This window comes from Pseudopodoces humilis, chromosome 28 (genome assembly GCF_049639895.1).
Source record: "Pseudopodoces humilis isolate 2021_Gansu_Grassland_sample_001 chromosome 28, ASM4963989v1, whole genome shotgun sequence".
Taxonomy (NCBI): Eukaryota; Metazoa; Chordata; class Aves; order Passeriformes; family Paridae; genus Pseudopodoces; species Pseudopodoces humilis.
In genome coordinates, this window is record NC_142227.1 from 1,476,757 (window position 1) to 1,495,477 (window position 18,721).

General features: G+C 53.8%; 1 protein-coding gene across 1 annotated transcript; it reads left to right on the forward strand.

Moving 5' to 3' along the window:
• Window positions 1-19: 19 nt before the first annotated feature.
• DDX49 (DEAD-box helicase 49) lies at window positions 20-17,460 on the forward strand. The gene is made up of 13 exons (XM_005531667.3): window positions 20-154; window positions 1,367-1,490; window positions 1,577-1,662; window positions 3,903-4,024; window positions 6,329-6,516; window positions 9,250-9,390; window positions 10,378-10,453; window positions 10,531-10,607; window positions 10,959-11,056; window positions 11,868-11,942; window positions 14,381-14,469; window positions 15,216-15,287; window positions 16,955-17,460. Exons 1-13 carry the CDS (start codon window positions 40-42, stop codon window positions 17,141-17,143), a joined length of 1,452 nt encoding a protein of 483 aa, XP_005531724.3. The 5' UTR covers window positions 20-39; the 3' UTR covers window positions 17,144-17,460.
• Window positions 17,461-18,721: the final 1,261 nt, after the last annotated feature.

An 18,721-nucleotide genomic window follows, 5' to 3' on the forward strand; every position in this document is an offset into this window, starting at 1 on the left:
CCATCGGGGCGCGCGGCGCGCACGCGGAGCGGAGCGGCCATGGCGGAGTTCCGGGCGCTCGGGCTGGCGCCGTGGCTGGCGGAGCAGGCGCGGCAGGTCGGGCTCGTCCGGCCCACGCCCGTGCAGGCTGCCTGCATCCCGGCCGTGCTGCAGGGTGAGCGCCGCGGGGCACCCCCGCCCCCGGGCCCCGCCCCGGGAGCGGCTCCTGCCGGTGCCCGTCCCGGCTCCGGGATCGCCTGTCACGGCCCCGGTTCCATCCCCGGGATCGCCTGTCACGGCCCCGGTTCCATCCCCGGGATCGCCTGTCACGGCCCCGGTTCCATCCCCCTCAGGAAGAGCTCCTCGCGGGCTCTGTGCCATCCCCGGGATCCCCGTTCCCTTCTCCCATTCCTGTTACCGTTCCCCTCTGTCCGGTTCCCGTTCCCATTTCCTGTTCCCCTCTCTTGTTCCCGTTCCTCGTTCCAGTTCCCCTCTCCCGTTCCCATTCCCGTTCTTTCTCCCTCTCCCATTCCCATTCCCATTCCCCTCTCCCATTCCCATTCCCCTCTCCCGTTCCCATTTCCCGTTCCCCATTCCTCTTCCCCCCTCCCATTCCCGTTCCCTATTCACTGCTCCCATTCCCTGTTCCCATTTTCCATTCCCGTTCTCTCTCCCTCTCCCATTCCCCATTCCCATTCCCATTTCCCCATTCCCATTTCCCATTCCCATTCCCCCATTCCCCTCTCCCATTCCCATTCCCTGTTCCCATTCCCATTTTCCCATTCCCATTTCCCCTCTTCCTCTCCCATTCCCATTTCCCCATTCCCATTCCCATTTCCCCATTCCCATTCCCCTCTCCCCATTCCCATTCCCCATCCCCATTCCCATTCCCATTCCCCTCTCCCATTCCCATTCCCATTCCCCCTTCCCCCATTCCCTGTTCCCATTCCCATTTCCCCATTCCCATTCCCATTCCCCATTCCCCCATTCCCTGTTCCCATTCCCCATTCCCCATTCCCATTCCCATTCCCATTCCCCATTCCCATTTCCCCATTCCCATTCCCCCATTCCCATTCCCATTTCCCCATTCCCATTCCCATTCCCATTCCCCATTCCCATTCCCATTCCCCATTCCCCATTCCCATTTCCCCATTCCCATTCCCATTTCCCCATTCCCATTCCCATTCCCCATTCCCCATTCCCATTCCCATTCCCATTTCCCCATTCCCATTCCCATTCCCATTCCCATTCCCATTCCCCATTCCCCATTCCCCATTCCCATTCCCATTTCCCATTTCCCCATTCCCCATTCCCATTCCCATTCCCATTCCCATTCCCATTCCCTCTCCCGTTCCCGTTCCCGCTGACCTCCCCTCTCTCCGCTCAGGCCGGGACTGTCTGTGCTGTTCCAAGACGGGCAGCGGTAAAACCGCGGCGTTCGTGCTGCCGGTGCTGCAGGCGCTGGCCGAGGATCCCTACGGCATCTTCTGCCTCGTGCTGACCCCCACCAGGTACCGGGATCCCCCTGGAATCCCCCGGGATCCCCCGGGATCCCCCAGATCCCCGGGATCCGCGGCTGAGCGCGGGATCCCCGCAGGGAGCTGGCGTGCCAGATCGCCGAGCAGTTCCGCGTGCTGGGGAAGCCGCTGGGGCTGAAGGAGAGCGTGGTGGTGGGCGGCCTGGGTGAGTCTGGGGGATCCCTGGGGGGATCCCCGGGATCGCTTGATCCCAGAAATCCCGTCCTGGGAACGGCCGGGAGCGCCTGGAGCGGGGCTGGGGGTGTTCCCTGCGGGGGGGGCAGTGCCCAGCGCGCTCTGGGAGATCAGGGATCTTTCCATGAAACCCATCCCTGATCCCATAAAACCCATCTCTGATCCCATAAAACCCATCTCTGATCCCCCAAATCCATCCCTGATCCCCAAAATCCATCCCTGATCTCCCAAAATCCATCCCTGATCTCACAAAATCCATCCCTGATCCCCCAAATCCATCCCTGATCCCCCAAATCCATCCCTGATCCCCAAAATCCATCCCTGATCCCCAAAATCCATCCCAGATCCCCCAAAATCCATCCCAGATCCCCCAAAATCCATCCCTGATCTCCCAAAATCCATCCCTGATCCCCAAAATCCATCCCTGATCCCATAAATCCCATCCCTGATCCCCAAAATCCATCCCTGATCTCCCAAAATCCATCCCTGATCCCATAAAACCCATCCCTGATCCCCAAAATCCATCCCTGATCTCCCAAAATCCATCCCAGATCCTCTGAAATCCATCCCTGATCCCATAAAACCCATCCCTGATCCCCAAAATCCATCCCTGATCCCCCAAAATCCATCCCTGATCCCCAAAATCCATCCCTGATCTCCCAAAATCCATCCCTGATCTCCCAAAATCCATCCCTGATCCCCCAAAATCCATCCCTGATCTCCCAAAATCCATCCCTGATCCCCAAAATCCATCCCTGATCCCCAAAATCCATCCCCAGCCCTCCCCAGGGCTCTGTCCCTGTTCCCAGAGCTCCATTTCCCCATTCCCGATCCCGGCGGGGTTCCTGGCAGCCGGGATCACCATTCCGGGCACCATTCCCGGTTTTCCCGGGCACTGGGATCACCATTCCCGGTTTTCCCAGCCCTGGGATCACCATTCCCGGTTTTCCCAGCACTGGGATCACCATTCCCAGTTTTCCCGGCACTGGGATCACCATTCCCGGTTTTTCCCAGCCCTGGGATCACCATTCCCGGTTTTTCCCAGCCCTGGGATCAGCATTCCCAGTTTTCCTGGGCCCTGGGATCACCATTCCCAGTTTTCCCGGGCCCTGGGATCACCATTCCCGTTTTTCCCGGGCCCTGGGATCACCATTCCCAGTTTTCCCGGGCCCTGGGATCACCATTCCCGGTTTTTCCCAGCCCTGGGATCAGCATTCCCGGTTTTTCCCGGCCCTGGGATCACCATTCCCAGTTTTCCCGGGCCCTGGGATCACCATTCCCGGTTTTCCCAGCCCTGGGATCACCATTCCCAGTTTTCCTGGGCCCTGGGATCACCATTCCCAGTTTTCCTGGGCCCTGGGATCAGCATTCCCGGTTTTCCTGGGCCCTGGGATCACCATTCCCGGTTTTTCCCAGCCCTGGGATCACCATTCCCGTTTTTTCCCAGCCCTGGGATCACCATTCCCGGTTTTCCCAGCCCTGGGATCAGCATTCCCGGTTTTTCCCAGCCCTGGGATCACCATTCCCGGTTTTCCCGGCACTGGGATCACCATTCCTAGTTTTCCCGGGCCCTGGGATCAGCATTCCCGGTTTTCCCAGCCCTGGGATCACCATTCCCGGTTTTCCCAGCCCTGGGATCACCATTCCCAGTTTTCCCGGCACTGGGATCACCATTCCCGGTTTTTCCCAGCCCTGGGATCAGCATTCCCAGTTTTTCCCAGCCCTGGGATCACCATTCCCGGTTTTTCCCAGCCCTGGGATCACCATTCCCGGTTTCCCCAGCCCTGGGATCACCATTCCCGTTTTTCCCAGGCCCTGGGATCACCATTCCCAGTTTTCCCAGCCCTGGGATCACCATTCCCAGTTTTTCCCAGCCCTGGGATCACCATTCCCGGTTTTCCCAGCCCTGGGATCACCATTCCCAGTTTTCCTGGGCCCTGGGATCACCATTCCCAGTTTTCCTGGGCCCTGGGATCACCATTCCCAGTTTTCCCAGCCCTGGGATCACCATTCCCGGTTTTTCCCAGCACTGGGATCACCATTCCCGGTTTTTCCCAGCCCTGGGATCACCATTCCCGGTTTTTCCCAGCACTGGGATCACCATTCCCGGTTTTCCCAGCCCTGGGATCAGCATTCCCGGTTTTCCCAGCCCTGGGATCACCATTCCCGGTTTTCCCGGCACTGGGATCAGCATTCCCGGTTTTCCCGCAGACATGGTGGCCCAGGCGCTGGAGCTGGCCCGAAAGCCGCACGTGGTGATCGCCACCCCCGGGCGCCTCGCCGACCACCTGCGCAGCTCCAGCACCTTCAGCCTCAGCAGGATCAGATTCCTGGTAAAGCCTGGATCCCGCGGGAATCCCGGGAATTCTGCTGGGATTGATTCATCCCTGGGGAATTCCTGGGAATTCTGATGGGATTGATTCATCCCTGGGGAATTCCTGGGAATCCTGCTGGGATTGATTCATCCCTGGGGGGAATTCTGGGAATTCTGATGGGATTGATTCATCCCTGGGGGGAATTCTGGGAATTCTGCTGGGATTGATTCATCCCTGGGGAATTCTGCTGGGATTGATTCATCCCTGGGGAATTCTGCTGGGATTGATTCATCCCTGGGGGATTCTGATGGGATTGATTCATCCCTGGGGAATTCCTGGGAATCCTGATGGGATTGATTCATCCCTGGGGAATTCCTGGTGGGATTGATTCATCCCTGGGAATCCTGATGGGATTGATTCATCCCTGGGGGGAATTTTGGGAATTCTGGTGGGATTGATTCATCCCTGGGATATCCTGGGAATCCTGATGGGATTGATTCATCCCTGGGGAATTCTGCTGGGATTGATTCATCCCTGGGGAATTCTGCTGGGATTGATTCATCCCTGGGGAATTCCTGGGAATCCTGGTGGGATTGATTCATCCCTGGGGAATTCTGATGGGATTGATTCATCCCTGGGGGGAATTTTGGGAATTCTGGTGGGATTGATTCATCCCTGGGGGGAATTTTGGGAATCCTGCTGGGATTGATTCATCCCTGGGGAATTCCTGATGGGATTGATTCATCCCTGGGGAATTCTGCTGGGATTGATTCATCCCTGGGGAATTCCTGATGAGATTGATTCATTCCTGGGAATTCCTGATGGGATTGATTCATCCCTGGGGAATTCCTGGGAATTCTGATGGGATTGATTCATCCCTGGGGAATTCCTGGTGGGATTGATTCATCCCTGGGGAATTCCTGGGAATTCCTGCTGGGATTGATTCATCCCTGGGGAATTCCTGGGAATTCTGATGGGATTGATTCATCCCTGGGGAATTCCTGGTGGGATTGATTCATCCCTGGGGAATTCCTGGTGGGATTGATTCATCCCTGGGGGGAATTTTGGGAATCCTGGTGGGATTGATTCATCCCTGGGGGGAATTTTGGGAATCCTGAGGGGATTGATTCATCCCTGGGGGGAATTTTGGGAATTCTGGTGGGATTGATTCATCCCTGGGGGGAATTTTGGGAATCCTGGTGGGATTGATTCATCCCTGGGGGGAATTTTGGGAATCCTGGTGGGATTGATTCATCCCGGTGGGGAATTCCTGGGAATTCTGATGGGATTGATTCATCCCTGGGGGGAATTTTGGGAATCCTGAGGGGATTGATTCATCCCTGGGGAATCCTGGTGGGATTGATTCATCCCTGGGGGGAATTCTGGGAATTCTGATGGGATTGATTCATCCCTGGGATATCCCGGGAATCCTGATGGGATTGATTCATCCCTGGGGAATTCCTGGTGGGATTGATTCATCCCTGGGGGGAATTCTGGGAATCCTGATGGGTTTTCTCCATCCCTGAGTGGATTTCCGGGAATCCTGCTGGATTTCTTCCATCCCCATGTGGTTTTTGGGAATTCTGCTGGGTTTCCTTGATCCCTTTATGGATTCCCTGGAATCCTGCTGGGTTTCCTTGGTCCTTTCATGGATTCCCTGGAATCCTGCTGGGATTCCCTCCATCCCTGGATGGATTCCCGGGAATCCTGCCGTGTTTCGTCCACCCCGGTGTGGATTTTGGGAATCCTGCTGGCTTTCCTTGATCCCTTTATGGATTTCTGGGAATCCTGCTGGGATTCCTCCATCCCTGGGTGGATTTTGGGAATCCTGATGGGTTTCCCCCCTCCCTGGATGGATTCCCGGGAATCCTGCCGTGTTTCCTCCACCCCGGTGTGGATTTTGGGAATCCTGCTGGCTTTCCTTGATCCTTTCATGGATTCCCTGGAATCCTGCTGGCTTTCCTTGATCCTTTCATGGATTCCCTGGAATCCTGCTGGCTTTCCTTGGTCCTTTCATGGATTCCCTGGAATCCTGCTGGGTTTCCCCTATCCCAGTGTGGATTTTGGGAATCCTGCTGGATTTCCTTGGTCCTTTCATGGATTCCCTGGGAATCCTGCTGGCTTTCCTTGGTCCTTTCATGGATTCCCTGGAATCCTGCTGTCTTTCCCCCATCCCAGTGTGGATTTTGGGAATCCTGCTGTCTTTCCCCTATCCCAGTGTGGATTTTGGGAATCCTGCTGTCTTTCCCCCATCCCAGTGTGGATTTTGGGAATCCTGCCGCGTTCCCAGCCGGGATTTCAGCGGCAGGAATCATTCTGCAGGTTCTGGACGAGGCTGACCGGCTGCTGGAGCAGGGCTGTGCGGATTTCAGCGCGGATCTGGAGGCGATCCTGGCGGCGGTGCCGGAGCGCCGGCAGACGCTGCTGTTCAGCGCCACGCTGACGGCCACGCTGAGCGAGCTGCGCGGGCTGGCCGCCAACAGCCCCTTCTTCTGGGAGGCTCCATCCCAGTCAGTGCCCGCAATTCCCACTTTTCCTGCTTTTTTTTGGGGTTTCTGGCTTTTTTGGGGTTTTTTTGGGGTTTTTTTGGGGTTTTTTTTTGTGTTTTTTTGGTTTTTTTTTGGGGTTTTTTTGGGGTTTTTTTGTGTTTTTCTGGGGTTTTTTGGGGTTTTTTTGTGTTTTTCTGGGGTTTTTTTTTGGGTTTTTTGGGAGTTTTTTTGAGTTTTTCTGGGGTTTTTTTGGGTTTTTTTTTTGGGTTTTTCTGGGGATTTTTGGGGTTTTTCTGGGTTTTGTGGGGTTTTTTTGGGTGTTTTTTGGGTTTTTTTGGGTTTTTTTTGGGTTTTTTTTTGTGTTTTTTTGGGGGTTTTTTGGGGATTTTTTGGGGTTTTTTTTGTGTTTTTCTGGGTTTTTTTGGGGGTTTTTTTTGTGTTTTTCTGGGGTTTTTTTGGGGTTTTTTTTTGTGTTTTTCTGGGGCTTTTTGGGGTTTTTTGGGTTTTTTTTTGTGTTTTTATGTTTTTTTTTTTTTCTTGGTTTTTTTGTGTTTTTCTGGGGTTTTTTGGGGTTTTTTTGGGGTTTTTTTGGGGTTTTTCTGGGTTTTTTTTGTGTTTTTCTGGGGTTTTTTTTGGGTTTTTTTTTTGGGTTTTTTTTGTGTTTTTCTGGGGTTTTTGGGGTTTTTTTGGGGTTTTTTTGGGTTTTTTTTTGTGTTTTTCTGGGGTTTTTGGGGTTTTGTTGGGGTTTTTTTGTGTTTTTCTGGGGTTTTTGGGGTTTTTTTGGGTTTTTTTTGTGTTTTTCTGGGGGTTTTTGGGGTTTTTTTGGGTTTTTTTTTTTTTTTTTCTGGGTTTTTTGGGGTTTTTTTGGGGTTTTTTTGTGTTTTTCTGGGGTTTTTTGTGTTCTCCTGGGTTGTGTTTTCCTGGTTTTTTTTTTTTTGTTTGTTTTTCTGGGTTTTTTTGGTGTTTTTTCTGGGTTTTTTTTGTGTTTTTCTGGGGTTTTTTTGGGTTTTTCTGGGTTTTTTTTGTGTTTTCCTGGGTTGTGTTTTCCTGGGTTGTGTTTTCCTGGGTTGTGTTTTCCTGGGTTGTGTTTTCCTGGGTTGTGTTTTCCTGGGTTTTTTTTTGTTTTCCTGGGTTTTTGGGGGTTTTTCTGGGTTTTTTTTGTGTTTTCCTGGTTTTTTTGGGTTTTCCTGGGTTTTTGGGGGGTTTTTCTGGGTTTTTTGGGGTTTTTTTGGGGGGTTTTCTGGGTTGTGTTTTCCTGGTTTATTTTGTGTTTTCCTGGGGTTTTCTTTGGGGTTTTCTGGGGTTTTTTGGGGATTTTCTGGGGTTTTTTTTGTGTTTTCCTGGGTTTTTTGGGTTTTCTTGGGGTTTTTTGGTTTTCCTGGGTTTTTCTTTGGGTTTTTCTGGGGTTTTTTTGGGGTTTTTTTTTGTGTTTCTGTGGGTTTTTTTTTTTTGTGTTTTCCTGGGTTTTTGGGGGGTTTTTCGGGTTTTTTTTGGGGTTTTTCTGGGGTTTCTTTGTGTTTTCCTGGGGTTTCTTTGTGTTTTCCTGGGGTTTCTTTGTGTTTTCCTGGGGTTTCTTTGTGTTTTCCTGGGGTTTCTTTGTGTTTTCCTGGTTTTTTCTCCTCCTCGGTGCTGGCGGTGCCGAGGAGCCTCCGGGTGTTTTGGGGTGTTGGGGCAAAGGAGGTGGAGGGGCTGGAGAATTCCTGGGAAAGGGGGTGGAGAACTCCTGAAGAATCTGGGAATTCCTGAGGGAGCTGGGAATTCCTGAGGGAGCTGGGAATTCCTGAGGGAGCTGGGAATTCCTGAGGGAGCTGGGAAGAGGCTGGAGGATTCCTGGGGGAGCTGGGAATTCCTGGGAAGGGGCTGGAGAACTCCTAAGGGAGCTGGGAAGGGGCTGGGGGATCCCTGAGGGAGCTGGGAATGGGCTGGAGAATTCCTGGGAAAGGGGGTGGAGAACTCCTGAAAGATCTGGGAATTCCTGAGGGAGCTGGGAAGGGTCTGGAGAATCCCTGGGAAGGGGCTGGAAAATTCCTGAGGGAGCTGGGAAGGGTCTGGAGAATCCCTGGGAAGGGTCTGGAAAATTCCTGAGGGAGCTGGGAAGGGTCTGGAGAATCCCTGGGAAGGGTCTGGAAAATTCCTGAGGGAGCTGGGAAGGGGCTGGAGAATTCCTCAGGAAACTGGGAATGGTCTGGAGAATTCCTGAGGGAGCTGGGAATGGTCTGGGGGAGCTGGGAATGGTCTGGAGAATTCCTGGGGGAGCTGGGAATGATCTGGGGGAGCTGGGAATGGTCTGGAGAATTCCTGAGGGAGCTGGGAATTCCTGAGGGAGCTGGGAAGGGTCTGGAGAATTCCTCAGGAAACTGGGAATGGTCTGGAGAATTCCTGAGGGAGTTGGGAATTCCTGAGGGAGCTGTGAATGGTCTGGGGGAGCTGGGAAGAGGCTGGAGGATTCCTGGGGGAGCTGGGAATTCCTGAAGGAGCTGGGAATGGTCTGGAGGATCCCTGGGGGGGCTGTGAAGGGGCTCAGGCTGGAGAAAAGCGGGATCAGGCGGGACATTCCCAATGTCCACACATCCCTGGCAGGAGGGGACAGCCAGGGGGGTCCCAGGGGACACCGGGACAGGAGGGAACGGCCCGAGGGAGCTGCGGGTGGGAGAACAGCGGGAATTTCCTCACGGAAAGGGCGGCCAGGGAAAAGCTGGGGCGATCCCGGAGGTTTTTGCAGGCTGGGTAATGCCGGGATTTGGCTGTCCCGAGGGTGAGGACGGTGGAGCAGCTGGAGCAGCGGTACGTGCTGGTGCCCGAGGCGGTGAAGGACGCGTACCTGGTGCAGCTGGTGCAGAGCTTCCAGCAGCAGCACGAGGACTGGGCCATCATCATCTTCACCAAAACCTGCAAGTGAGGCCTTTTCCCGCCTTTTCCCACCTTTTCCCGGCCTTTTCCCGCCCTTTTCCCGCCCTTTCCCGCCCTTTCCCGCCCTTTTCCCAGCCTTTTCCTGCCTTTTCCCGCCTTTTCCCGCCTTTTCCCGGCCTTTTCCCGCCCTTTTCCCGCCCTTTTCCCGCCCTTTTCCCGCCCTTTCCCCGGCCTTTTCCCGGCCTTTTCCCGGCCTTTCCCGGCCTTTCCCGGCCGTTTCCCTGCCACTCAGCCCTGGACCGCTTTTCCCACCCTTGGAATTGTCCAGGCCATGCTGGAAAATCCTGGGATGGTTTTCCCACCTCTGGAATTCCCCCAGGCCGTGCTGGAACACCCTGTCCCAGTTTTCCCACCTCTGGAATTCTCCCAGGCCATGCTGGAAAATCCTGGGATGGTTTTTCCACCTCTGGAATTCTTCCAGGCCGTGTTGGAACACCCTGTCCCAGTTTTCCCACCCCTGGAATTCCCCCAGGCCGTGCTGGAACACCCTGTCCCAGTTTTCCCACCTCTGGAATTGTCCCAGGCCGTGTTGGAAAATCCTGGGACGGTTTTCCCACCCCTGGAATTCTCCCAGGCCGTGTTGGAACACCCTGGGACAGAGAATCCCTGCCTGTCCCAGTTTTCCCACCCCTGGAATTGTCCCAGGCCGTGTTGGAACACCCTGTCCCAGTTTTCCCACCTCTGGAATTCTCCCAGGCCATGCTGGAAAATCCTGGGACGGTTTTCCCACCCCTGGAATTCTCCCAGGCCGTGTTGGAACACCCTGGGACAGAGAATCCCTGCCTGTCCCAGTTTTCCCACCCCTGGAATTCCCCCAGGCCGTGTTGGAACACCCTGTCCCAGTTTTCCCACCCCTGGAATTCCCCCAGGCCGTGCTGCAGCGCCCTGGCTCAGCGGGACGATCCCCGTTTTGTCCTGTCCCGTTCCCTCGGTGCATCCTGAGGATTTTCCTGGATTTTTTTCCCCTCTCAGGGACTGCCAGGTGCTGAACATGATGCTGAGGAGGTTCCGCTTCCCCTCGGTGGCTCTGCATTCCATGATGAAGCAGGTGAGGGATGCAGGGCTGTGCCGGGGGCCGCTCCCGGCCGGATCCCGCTCCCCTCACCTGGAGTTTCCCCCTCCCAGAAGCAGAGATTTGCAGCTCTGGCCAAGTTCAAGTCCAGCATTTTCAGGATCCTCATCGCCACCGACGTGGCCGCCAGGTGAGGCCGGGGCTCGGCTTTGGGCTGAGCAAATCCCCAAATCCGGGCGGGACGGGCTCTTCCCAGCCCGAGCCGTGGGTGCTGCCAGGGAGGGAACAGCTCCAGGGATTTGTCCTCCAATAAAAACTTCATCCATGAAAATCTGGGAATTTTGGAGGAAGCAGGAATTAAACCGAGCTCCCTGGGACAGAGGAAGGGTCCCACTGAGAGCTGGACGGGAATTTTAAACCTCCCAGCCCAAATCCCCCTGGAATTTTGTGGCTGGATGTTGAAGCTGGGTGTTTTTCCCGGAACTGGGAATGTTTATTTTTATAAAATAAGTTTTTTATTTTTGTTTTCCCTGTGTTCCAGAGGTTTGGACATTCCCGCCGTGCAGCTCGTCATCAACCACAACACCCCGGGGCTGCCCAAGATCTACATCCACCGCGTGGGGCGGACGGCGCGCGCGGGTGAGCCCTGCCCGGGGCCGTGTCCCGGGGCACCCTGGGATCCCTGGGATCTGGGGGGATCCTGCCCTGGGATCGCTGGGATCCTGCTCTGGGATCTCTGGGATCTGGGGGGATCCTGCCCTGGGATCGCTGGGATCCTGCTCTGGGATCCCTGGGATCTGGGGGGATCCTGCCCTGGGATCCTGCCCTGGGATCGCTGGGATTGCTGGGATCCTGCTCTGGGATCTCTGGGATCTCTGGGATCCTGCTCTGGGATCACTGGGATCGCTGGGATCCTGCTCTGGGATCTCTGGGATCCTGCTCTGGGACCTCTGGGATCGCTGGGATCCTGCCCTGGGATCTCTGGGATCTCTGGGATCCTGCTCTGGGATCTCTGGGATCCTGCTCTGGGATCACGGGGATCGCTCTGATCTTGCCCTGGGATTGCTGTGGTCCTGCTCTGGGATCACTGGGATCCTGCCCTCGGATCCTGCCCTGGGATCCTGCCCTGGGATCACTGGGATCCTGGGATCCTGCCCTGGGATTGCTGGGATCCTGCTCTGGGATCCTGCCTTGGGATCCTGCCCTGGGATCCTGCCCCGGGATCACTCTGATCCTGCCCTGGGATCCACTGGGATCCTGTCCTGGGATCCTCCCCCGGGATCCCTGAGGACGGATCACCCCCACAGGATCTTTTATCGGGGTTTTCAGCGTGGAAAGGCCTCTCTGAGCACCCCGGGCGGCTCCCGGGGCCGGATGGGTTGGGCACGGTTGGGATTCGTCCCTCTCCGCCTGCCAGGATTCCCAAATCCCGGTTTTTCCCCCGTTCCAGGGCGGAAGGGCCTGGCCATCACCCTGGTGACGCAGTACGACATCCACCTGGTGCACGCCATCGAGGAGGAGATCAGTGAGTGCCAGCAGCTGCCTCCCCTTCCCGAGGAAAAGCAGGATCCGCTGGATCCCGGCATTCCGCCTCCCGCTCGTCTTCCTGCTGGGTTCAGCGGGGCGGGAATTGTTTATGGAACTTTTATTCCTGGTATTTTTTATTCCTGTTCATTGAGGCAGCTGCTTCTTCAAAAAGCCCAGGTCCAGATTCCCATTCCCATCTCCAGATTCCCATTCCCATTTCCCCATTCCCATCTCCAGATTCCCATTCCCATCTCCAGATTCCCATTCCCATTTCCAGATTCCCCATTCCCATCTCCAGATTCCCCATTTCCAGATTCCCATTCCCATCTCCAGATTCCCATTCCCATCTCCAGATTCCCATTCCCATCTCCAGATTCCCATTCCCATCTCCAGATTCCCATTCCCATCTCCAGATTCCCCATTTCCAGATTCCCATTCCCCTCTCCAGATTCCCATTCCCATTTCCAGATTCCCCATTTCCAGATTCCCATTCCCATCTCCAGATTCCCATTCCCATTTCCAGATTCCCATCTCCAGATTCCCATTCCCATCTCCAGATTCCCATTCCCATCTCCAGATTCCCATTCCCATCTCCAGATTCCCCATTTCCAGATTCCCATTCCCCTCTCCAGATTCCCATTCCCATTTCCAGATTCCCCATTTCCAGATTCCCATTCCCATCTCCAGATTCCCATTCCCATTTCCAGATTCCCCATCTCCAGATTCCCATTCCCATTTCCAGATTCCCATTCCCATTTCCAGATTCCCATTCCCATCTCCAGATTCCCCATTTCCAGATTCCCATTCCCATTTCCAGATTCCCATTCCCATCTCCAGATTCCCATTCCCATCTCCAGATTCCCATTCCCATTTCCAGATTCCCATTCCCATTTCCAGATTCCCATTCCCATCTCCAGATTCCCCATTTCCAGATTCCCATTCCCATCTCCAGATTCCCATTCCCATTTCCAGGTTCCCATTCCCATCTCCAGATTCCCCATTTCCAGATTCCCATTCCCATCTCCAGATTCCCATTCCCATCTCCAGATTCCCATTCCCATTTCCAGGTTCCCATTCCCATTTCCAGATTCCCATTCCCATTTCCAGATTCCCATTCCCATTTCCAGATTCCCATTCCCATTTCCAGATTCCCATTCCCATTTCCAGATTCCCATTCCCATCTCCAGATTCCCATTCCCATCTCCAGATTCCCATTCCCATCTCCAGATTCCCATTCCCATTTCCAGATTCCCATTCCCATTTCCCCATTCCCATTTCCAGATTCCCATTCCCATTCCCATCTCCAGATTCCCCATTCCACTTTTCCCATTCGGATTTCCCTATTCCACCCTCCATGCTCACATTCAGGGTGTTTCAGGGTGTTTCAGGGTGTCTCAGGGTGTATCTCAGGGTGTATCTCAGGGTGTCTCAGGGTGTGTCTCAGGGTGTCTCAGGGTGTCTCAGGGTGTCTCAGGGTGTGTCTCAGGGTGTCTCAGGGTGTCTCAGGGTGTATCTCAGGGTGTCTCAGGGTGTCTCAGGGTGTATCTCAGGGTGTTTCTGGGTGTCTCAGTGTATCTCAGGGTGTATCTCAGGGTGTCTCAGGGTGTATCTCAGGGTGTATCTCAGGGTGTATCTCAGGGTGTATCTCAGGGTGTATCTCAGGGTGTATCTCAGGGTGTATCTCAGGGTGTATCTCAGGGTGTATCTCAGGGTGTTTCAGGGTGTATCTCAGGGTGTATCTCAGGGTGTATCTCAGGGTGTTTCTGGGTGTCTCAGTGTATCTCAGGGTGTATCTCAGGGTGTATCTCAGGGTGTATCTCAGGGTGTATCTCAGGGTGTATCTCAGGGTGTCTCAGGGTGTCTCAGGGTGTATCTCAGGGTGTTTCTGGGTGTCTCAGTGTATCTCAGGGTGTATCTCAGGGTGTCTCAGGGTGTATCTCAGGGTGTATCTCAGGGTGTATCTCAGGGTGTATCTCAGGGTGTCTCAGGGTGTATCTCAGGGTGTCTCAGGGTGTCTCAGGGTGTCTCAGGGTGTCTCAGGGTGTATCTCAGGGTGTGTCTCAGGGTGTTTCAGGGTGTCTCAGGGTGTCTCAGGGTGTATCTCAGGGTGTCTCAGGGTGTCTCAGGGTGTCTCAGGGTGTATCTCAGGGTGTCTCAGGGTGTATCTCAGGGTGTTTCAGGGTGTCTCAGGGTGTATCTCAGGGTGTCTCAGGGTGTATCTCAGGGTGTTTCAGGGTGTATCTCAGGGTGTATCTCAGGGTGTCTCAGGGTGTATCTCAGGGTGTATCTCAGGGTGTATCTCAGGGTGTCTCAGGGTGTATCTCAGGGTGTATCTCAGGGTGTATCTCAGGGTGTATCTCAGGGTGTATCTCAGGGTGTTTCAGGGTGTCTCAGGGTGTATCTCAGGGTGTTTCTGGGTGTCTGTTCCCGGTTTAGAGCTGAAGCTGGAGGAGTTCCCGGTGGAGGAGCAGCTGGTGCTGGACATCCTGACCCAAGTGAACGTCACCAGGAGGGAGTGTGAGATCGTGAGTGTTCCCGGGAATCCCTGGGACAATTCCTGCAGGAGCCCCTGGGGGAGGCTCAGCTCCACTTTTCCCTCTGCTTTTCCCAGTTTTTTTCCCAGTTTTTCCTGGTTTTTTGCTGTTGTGGGAAGTTTTGTGGCTCAGCTTGACTTTTCCCTGTGGTTTTCCCATTTTTTTCCCATTTTTTTCCCATTTTTTTCCCAGTTTTTTCCCCATTTTTTTCCCAGTTTTTTCCCAGTTTTTCCCCATTTTATCCCATTTTTTTCCCCATTTTTTTTCCCATTTTTTCCCATTTTTTCCCCAGTTTTTTCCCCATTTTTTCCCCATTTTTCCCCATTCTTTCCCTGTTTTTTTCCCCATTTTTCCCCCATTTTCCCCCCATTTTTTCCCCCATTTTCCCCCCCATTTTTTCCCCCATTTTTTCCCCATTTTTTCCCCGTTTTTCCCCAGTTTTTCCCCAGTTTTTCCACATTTTTTCCCCAGTTTTTCCCCAGTTTTTTCCCCCCATTTTTTCCCCAGTTTTTCCCCAGTTTTTCCCCAGTTTTTCCCCATTTTTTCCCCCCATTTTTTCCCCCAGTTTTCCCCCAGTTTTTCCACAGTTTTTCCACAGTTTTTCCCCAGTTTTTCCCCAGTTTTTCCCCAGTTTTTCCCCAGTTTTTCCCCAGTTTTTCCCCAGTTTTTCCCCAGTTTTTCCCGTTTTTTGCTGTTGTGGGGGAGGTTTGTGGGTCTGAGCTGTTTCCCTTTCCCAGGAGCTGGAGGGGATGGATTTGGATGAGAAGAAGGAAATCAACAAGAGGAAGCAGATGATCCTGGAAGGGAAGGTGAGAGCTGGGAAAACCTGGGAGAGGGAAAGGGAAAAAAGGAAAAAGGAAAGGGAAAGGGAAAAAAAATGGGAGGGGAAAAGAAAAGGGAAAAGAAAAGGAAAAAGAAAAATGAGAAGAGAAAAGGGAAAGGAAAAGGGAAAAGAAAGGGAAAGGAAAAAGAAAAATGAGAAGAGAAAAGGGAAAGGAAAAGGGAAAAAAAATGGGAGGGGAAAAGAAAAGGGAAAGGAAAAGGGAAAAGAAAAGGGAAAGGAAAAGGGAAAAGAAAAGGGAAAGGAAAAAGAAAAGTGGGAAGAGAAAAGGGAAAAGTGAAAAGAAGAAAAGGAAAGAAAAAATAAAATAAAATAAAATAAAGGAAAAAGAAAAATGGGAAGAGAAAATGGAAAAGAAAAAAGAAAAGGGAAAAGAAAAATGGGAAGGAAAGGGGAAGGAAAAGGAAAAAGAAAAGAGAAGGAAAAATAAAATGGAAAGGAAAAAGGAAAGGGAAGGACAGCCCCTCCCTCCTTCCCTCCCTGTTGCTCTCACTCCACTTCTGGGTGGGGAAAATTTATTTCAAATAATCCTAAAATAAATATTAATATTGTGATAATTTTTTTAAAAATTAAATAATAATATTTACTATAAATATTAAATATTTATTTAATGATATTTTTTAAAAGGTAAATAATAATATTTACTATATAAAATCTATATCAAAACATTAAACATTACAATGTTTAAGTTATTAAATACTGGGGGTATTAAGTATGCTGTTAAAATTGTTAAATATTAGAGCTAATATATTAAATATTATATTGAGTATATTATTGAATATATTATTGAATATATTATTAAATGTATTATTAAATGTATTATTAAGTATATTATTATTAAATATCAGGATGTTAAAAATGCTCTGGGGAAAACGGGGAAGGGGCTGAATTTTGGAGCCCCCTCGGTTGTGGGCACTTGGGAAAGGACAAGGGATTGTCCTGGGCCTGTCCCCAGTGTCCAGTGTCCTGTCCCCAGTGTCCTGGGCCTGTCCCCAGTGTCCAGTGTCCTGTCCCCAGTGTCCTGGGCCTGTCCCCAGTGTCCAGTGTCCTGTCCCCAGTGTCCTGGGCCTGTCCCCAGTGTCCAGTGTCCTGTCCCCAGTGTCCAGTGTCCTGTCCCAGTGTCCACTGTCCTGTCCCCAGTGTCCTGGGCCTGTCCCCAGTGTCCAGTGTCCTGTCCCCACTGTCCTGTCCCCAGTGTCCAGTGTCCTGTCCCCAGTGCCTGTCCCCAGTGTCCAGTGTCCTGTCCCCACTGTCCAGTGTCCTGTCCCCAGTGTCCTGGGCCTGTCCCCAGTGTCCTGTGGCCTGTCCCCAGTGTCCTGTCCCCAATGTCCAGTGACTGTCCCCAGTCCCCAGTGCCTGTCCCCAGTGTCCTGTCCCCAGTGTCCATTGTCCAGTGTCCTGTCCCCAATGTCCAGTGCCTGTCCCCAGTGTCCTGTCCCCAGTCCCCAGTGCCTGTCCCCAATGTCCAGTGCCTGTCCCCAGTGTCCTGTCCCCACTGTCCATTGTCCAATGTCCAGTGCCTGTCCCCAGTGTCCTGTCCCCACTGTCCATTGTCCAATGTCCAGTGCCTGTCCCCAGTGTCCTGTCCCCAGTCCCCAGTGCCTGTCCCCAGTGTCCCCACGTTTCTCCCTGCAGGACCCGGACCTGGAGGCGCGGAGGCGAGCGGAGCTGGCCAAGATCCGGAGGAAGAACAAGGAATGTCGGGAGAAGGTGCAGCAGAGCCTGGAGAGGAGGAAGCAGCTGCAGCTCAAGAGGAAACTGCAGAAGAGGCTGGAGAGGAGGAGGAGGAAGATGGAGAAGGAGAAGGAGAAGGAAGAGCAGTGACATCCCTGGGCCCGGCCTGGGCTGCCCTGGAATTGCTTTGGGAAAGTTGGGGTTGGACTCTTCCATGTGTTCATCGGTGCTGGGGAGAAGGGAGCAATCCCAAAATCCAAAATTTGGGTTGGAAGGGCCTCAAACCTCACCCAGATCCACCCAGGTGGCTCCAACCCGGCCATGGGAACTTCCAGGGATCCAGGGGCAGCCACGGCTTCTCTGGGAATTCCATCCCAGCCCCTCCTCACCCTCCCAGCCAGGAATTCCTTCCCAAAATCCCACAAAAATTCCCCTTTTCCAATTAAAATCCATTCCCTGTGTCCTGAGGTTCCATCTCTTGTCCCAAATCCCTCTCCAGCTCTCCCGAGCCCCTTTAGAGATTGGAAGCAGCTCCAAGGTTTTTCTGGAGCTTCCCTCCTTCAGCCTGGCCTTGGACATTCCAGGGATCCAGGGGCAGCCACGGCTTCTCTGGGAATTCCATCCCAGCCCCTCCTCATCCTCCTCCTCCTCACCCTCGCTGTTCCCGGGCTGGTGCCGGCAGAGGGCAGCGGGGGAGCTCCGGACACCGCGCACGGCTCGGGTGTCCTGGGGCTGGAGGGGACGTGGGGACAGGGGTGGGGACGTGGGGACAGGGACGAGGACGTGGGGATGAGGGGGCTGCCGTGGGGTCAGCGGGGGTGCTGTGGGGACAGGAGAGGTGCCATGGGGACAGGGACAGGGACAGGGCTATGGGGACAGGGACAGGTCTATGGGGACAGGGACAGGGCCGTGGGGATAGGGACAGAGCTATGGGGACAGGGACAGAGCTATGGGGACAGGGACAGAGCTATGGGGACAGGGACAGGGCCGTGGGGATAGGGACAGGGCTATGGGGACAGGGACAGAGCTATGGGGACAGGGACAGAGCTATGGGGACAGGGACAGGGCCGTGGGGATAGGGACAGAGCCATGGGGACAGGGACAGAGCTATGGGGACAGGGACAGGTCTATGGGGACAGGGACAGGGCTGTGGGGACAGGGACAGAGCCATGGGGACGGTGCCATGGGGACAGCAGAGGTGCCGTGGGGACAGGAGAGGTCCCGTGGGGATTCTGATGGTGCCATGGGGACAGGGACAGTGGGACAGAGGTGACACCAGCTGTGCCCACCCCACCCCGCTGTTCCCTGCAGGACGCGTTTGCTCCCCCTGAGCGCTGCCGGGGGGCTCTGGGCGCCGTCCCCCCGATCTCCCCGCGCTGGGAGCTCATTCCCAGCAATTCCCAACAATTCCCAACAATTCCCAACTGCTGGATTCTGGGAAAAGCGAGCTGGAGACGAGGAGGAACGCACAAAGAACCCCCACAATAATCATAAACACAATTACAAACCACAACAATAAATCCCTCTGCCAGAGGCCACTGGGATCCCTGCTGGGGGAGGCATTTTTGGGGGGGGGAAAATCCATTTTTTTTCCACCTCCCAGCCCGAATTCCGTGTCCTGGTGATGGCCTGGGGGTGTCACACGCACGGCCTGCGCTGCCGAGTGTAAACAGAACATTTCTGCACTAAAAATAACCCTCTCCTCTGAGGAAAGGAGCAGCTGATCCC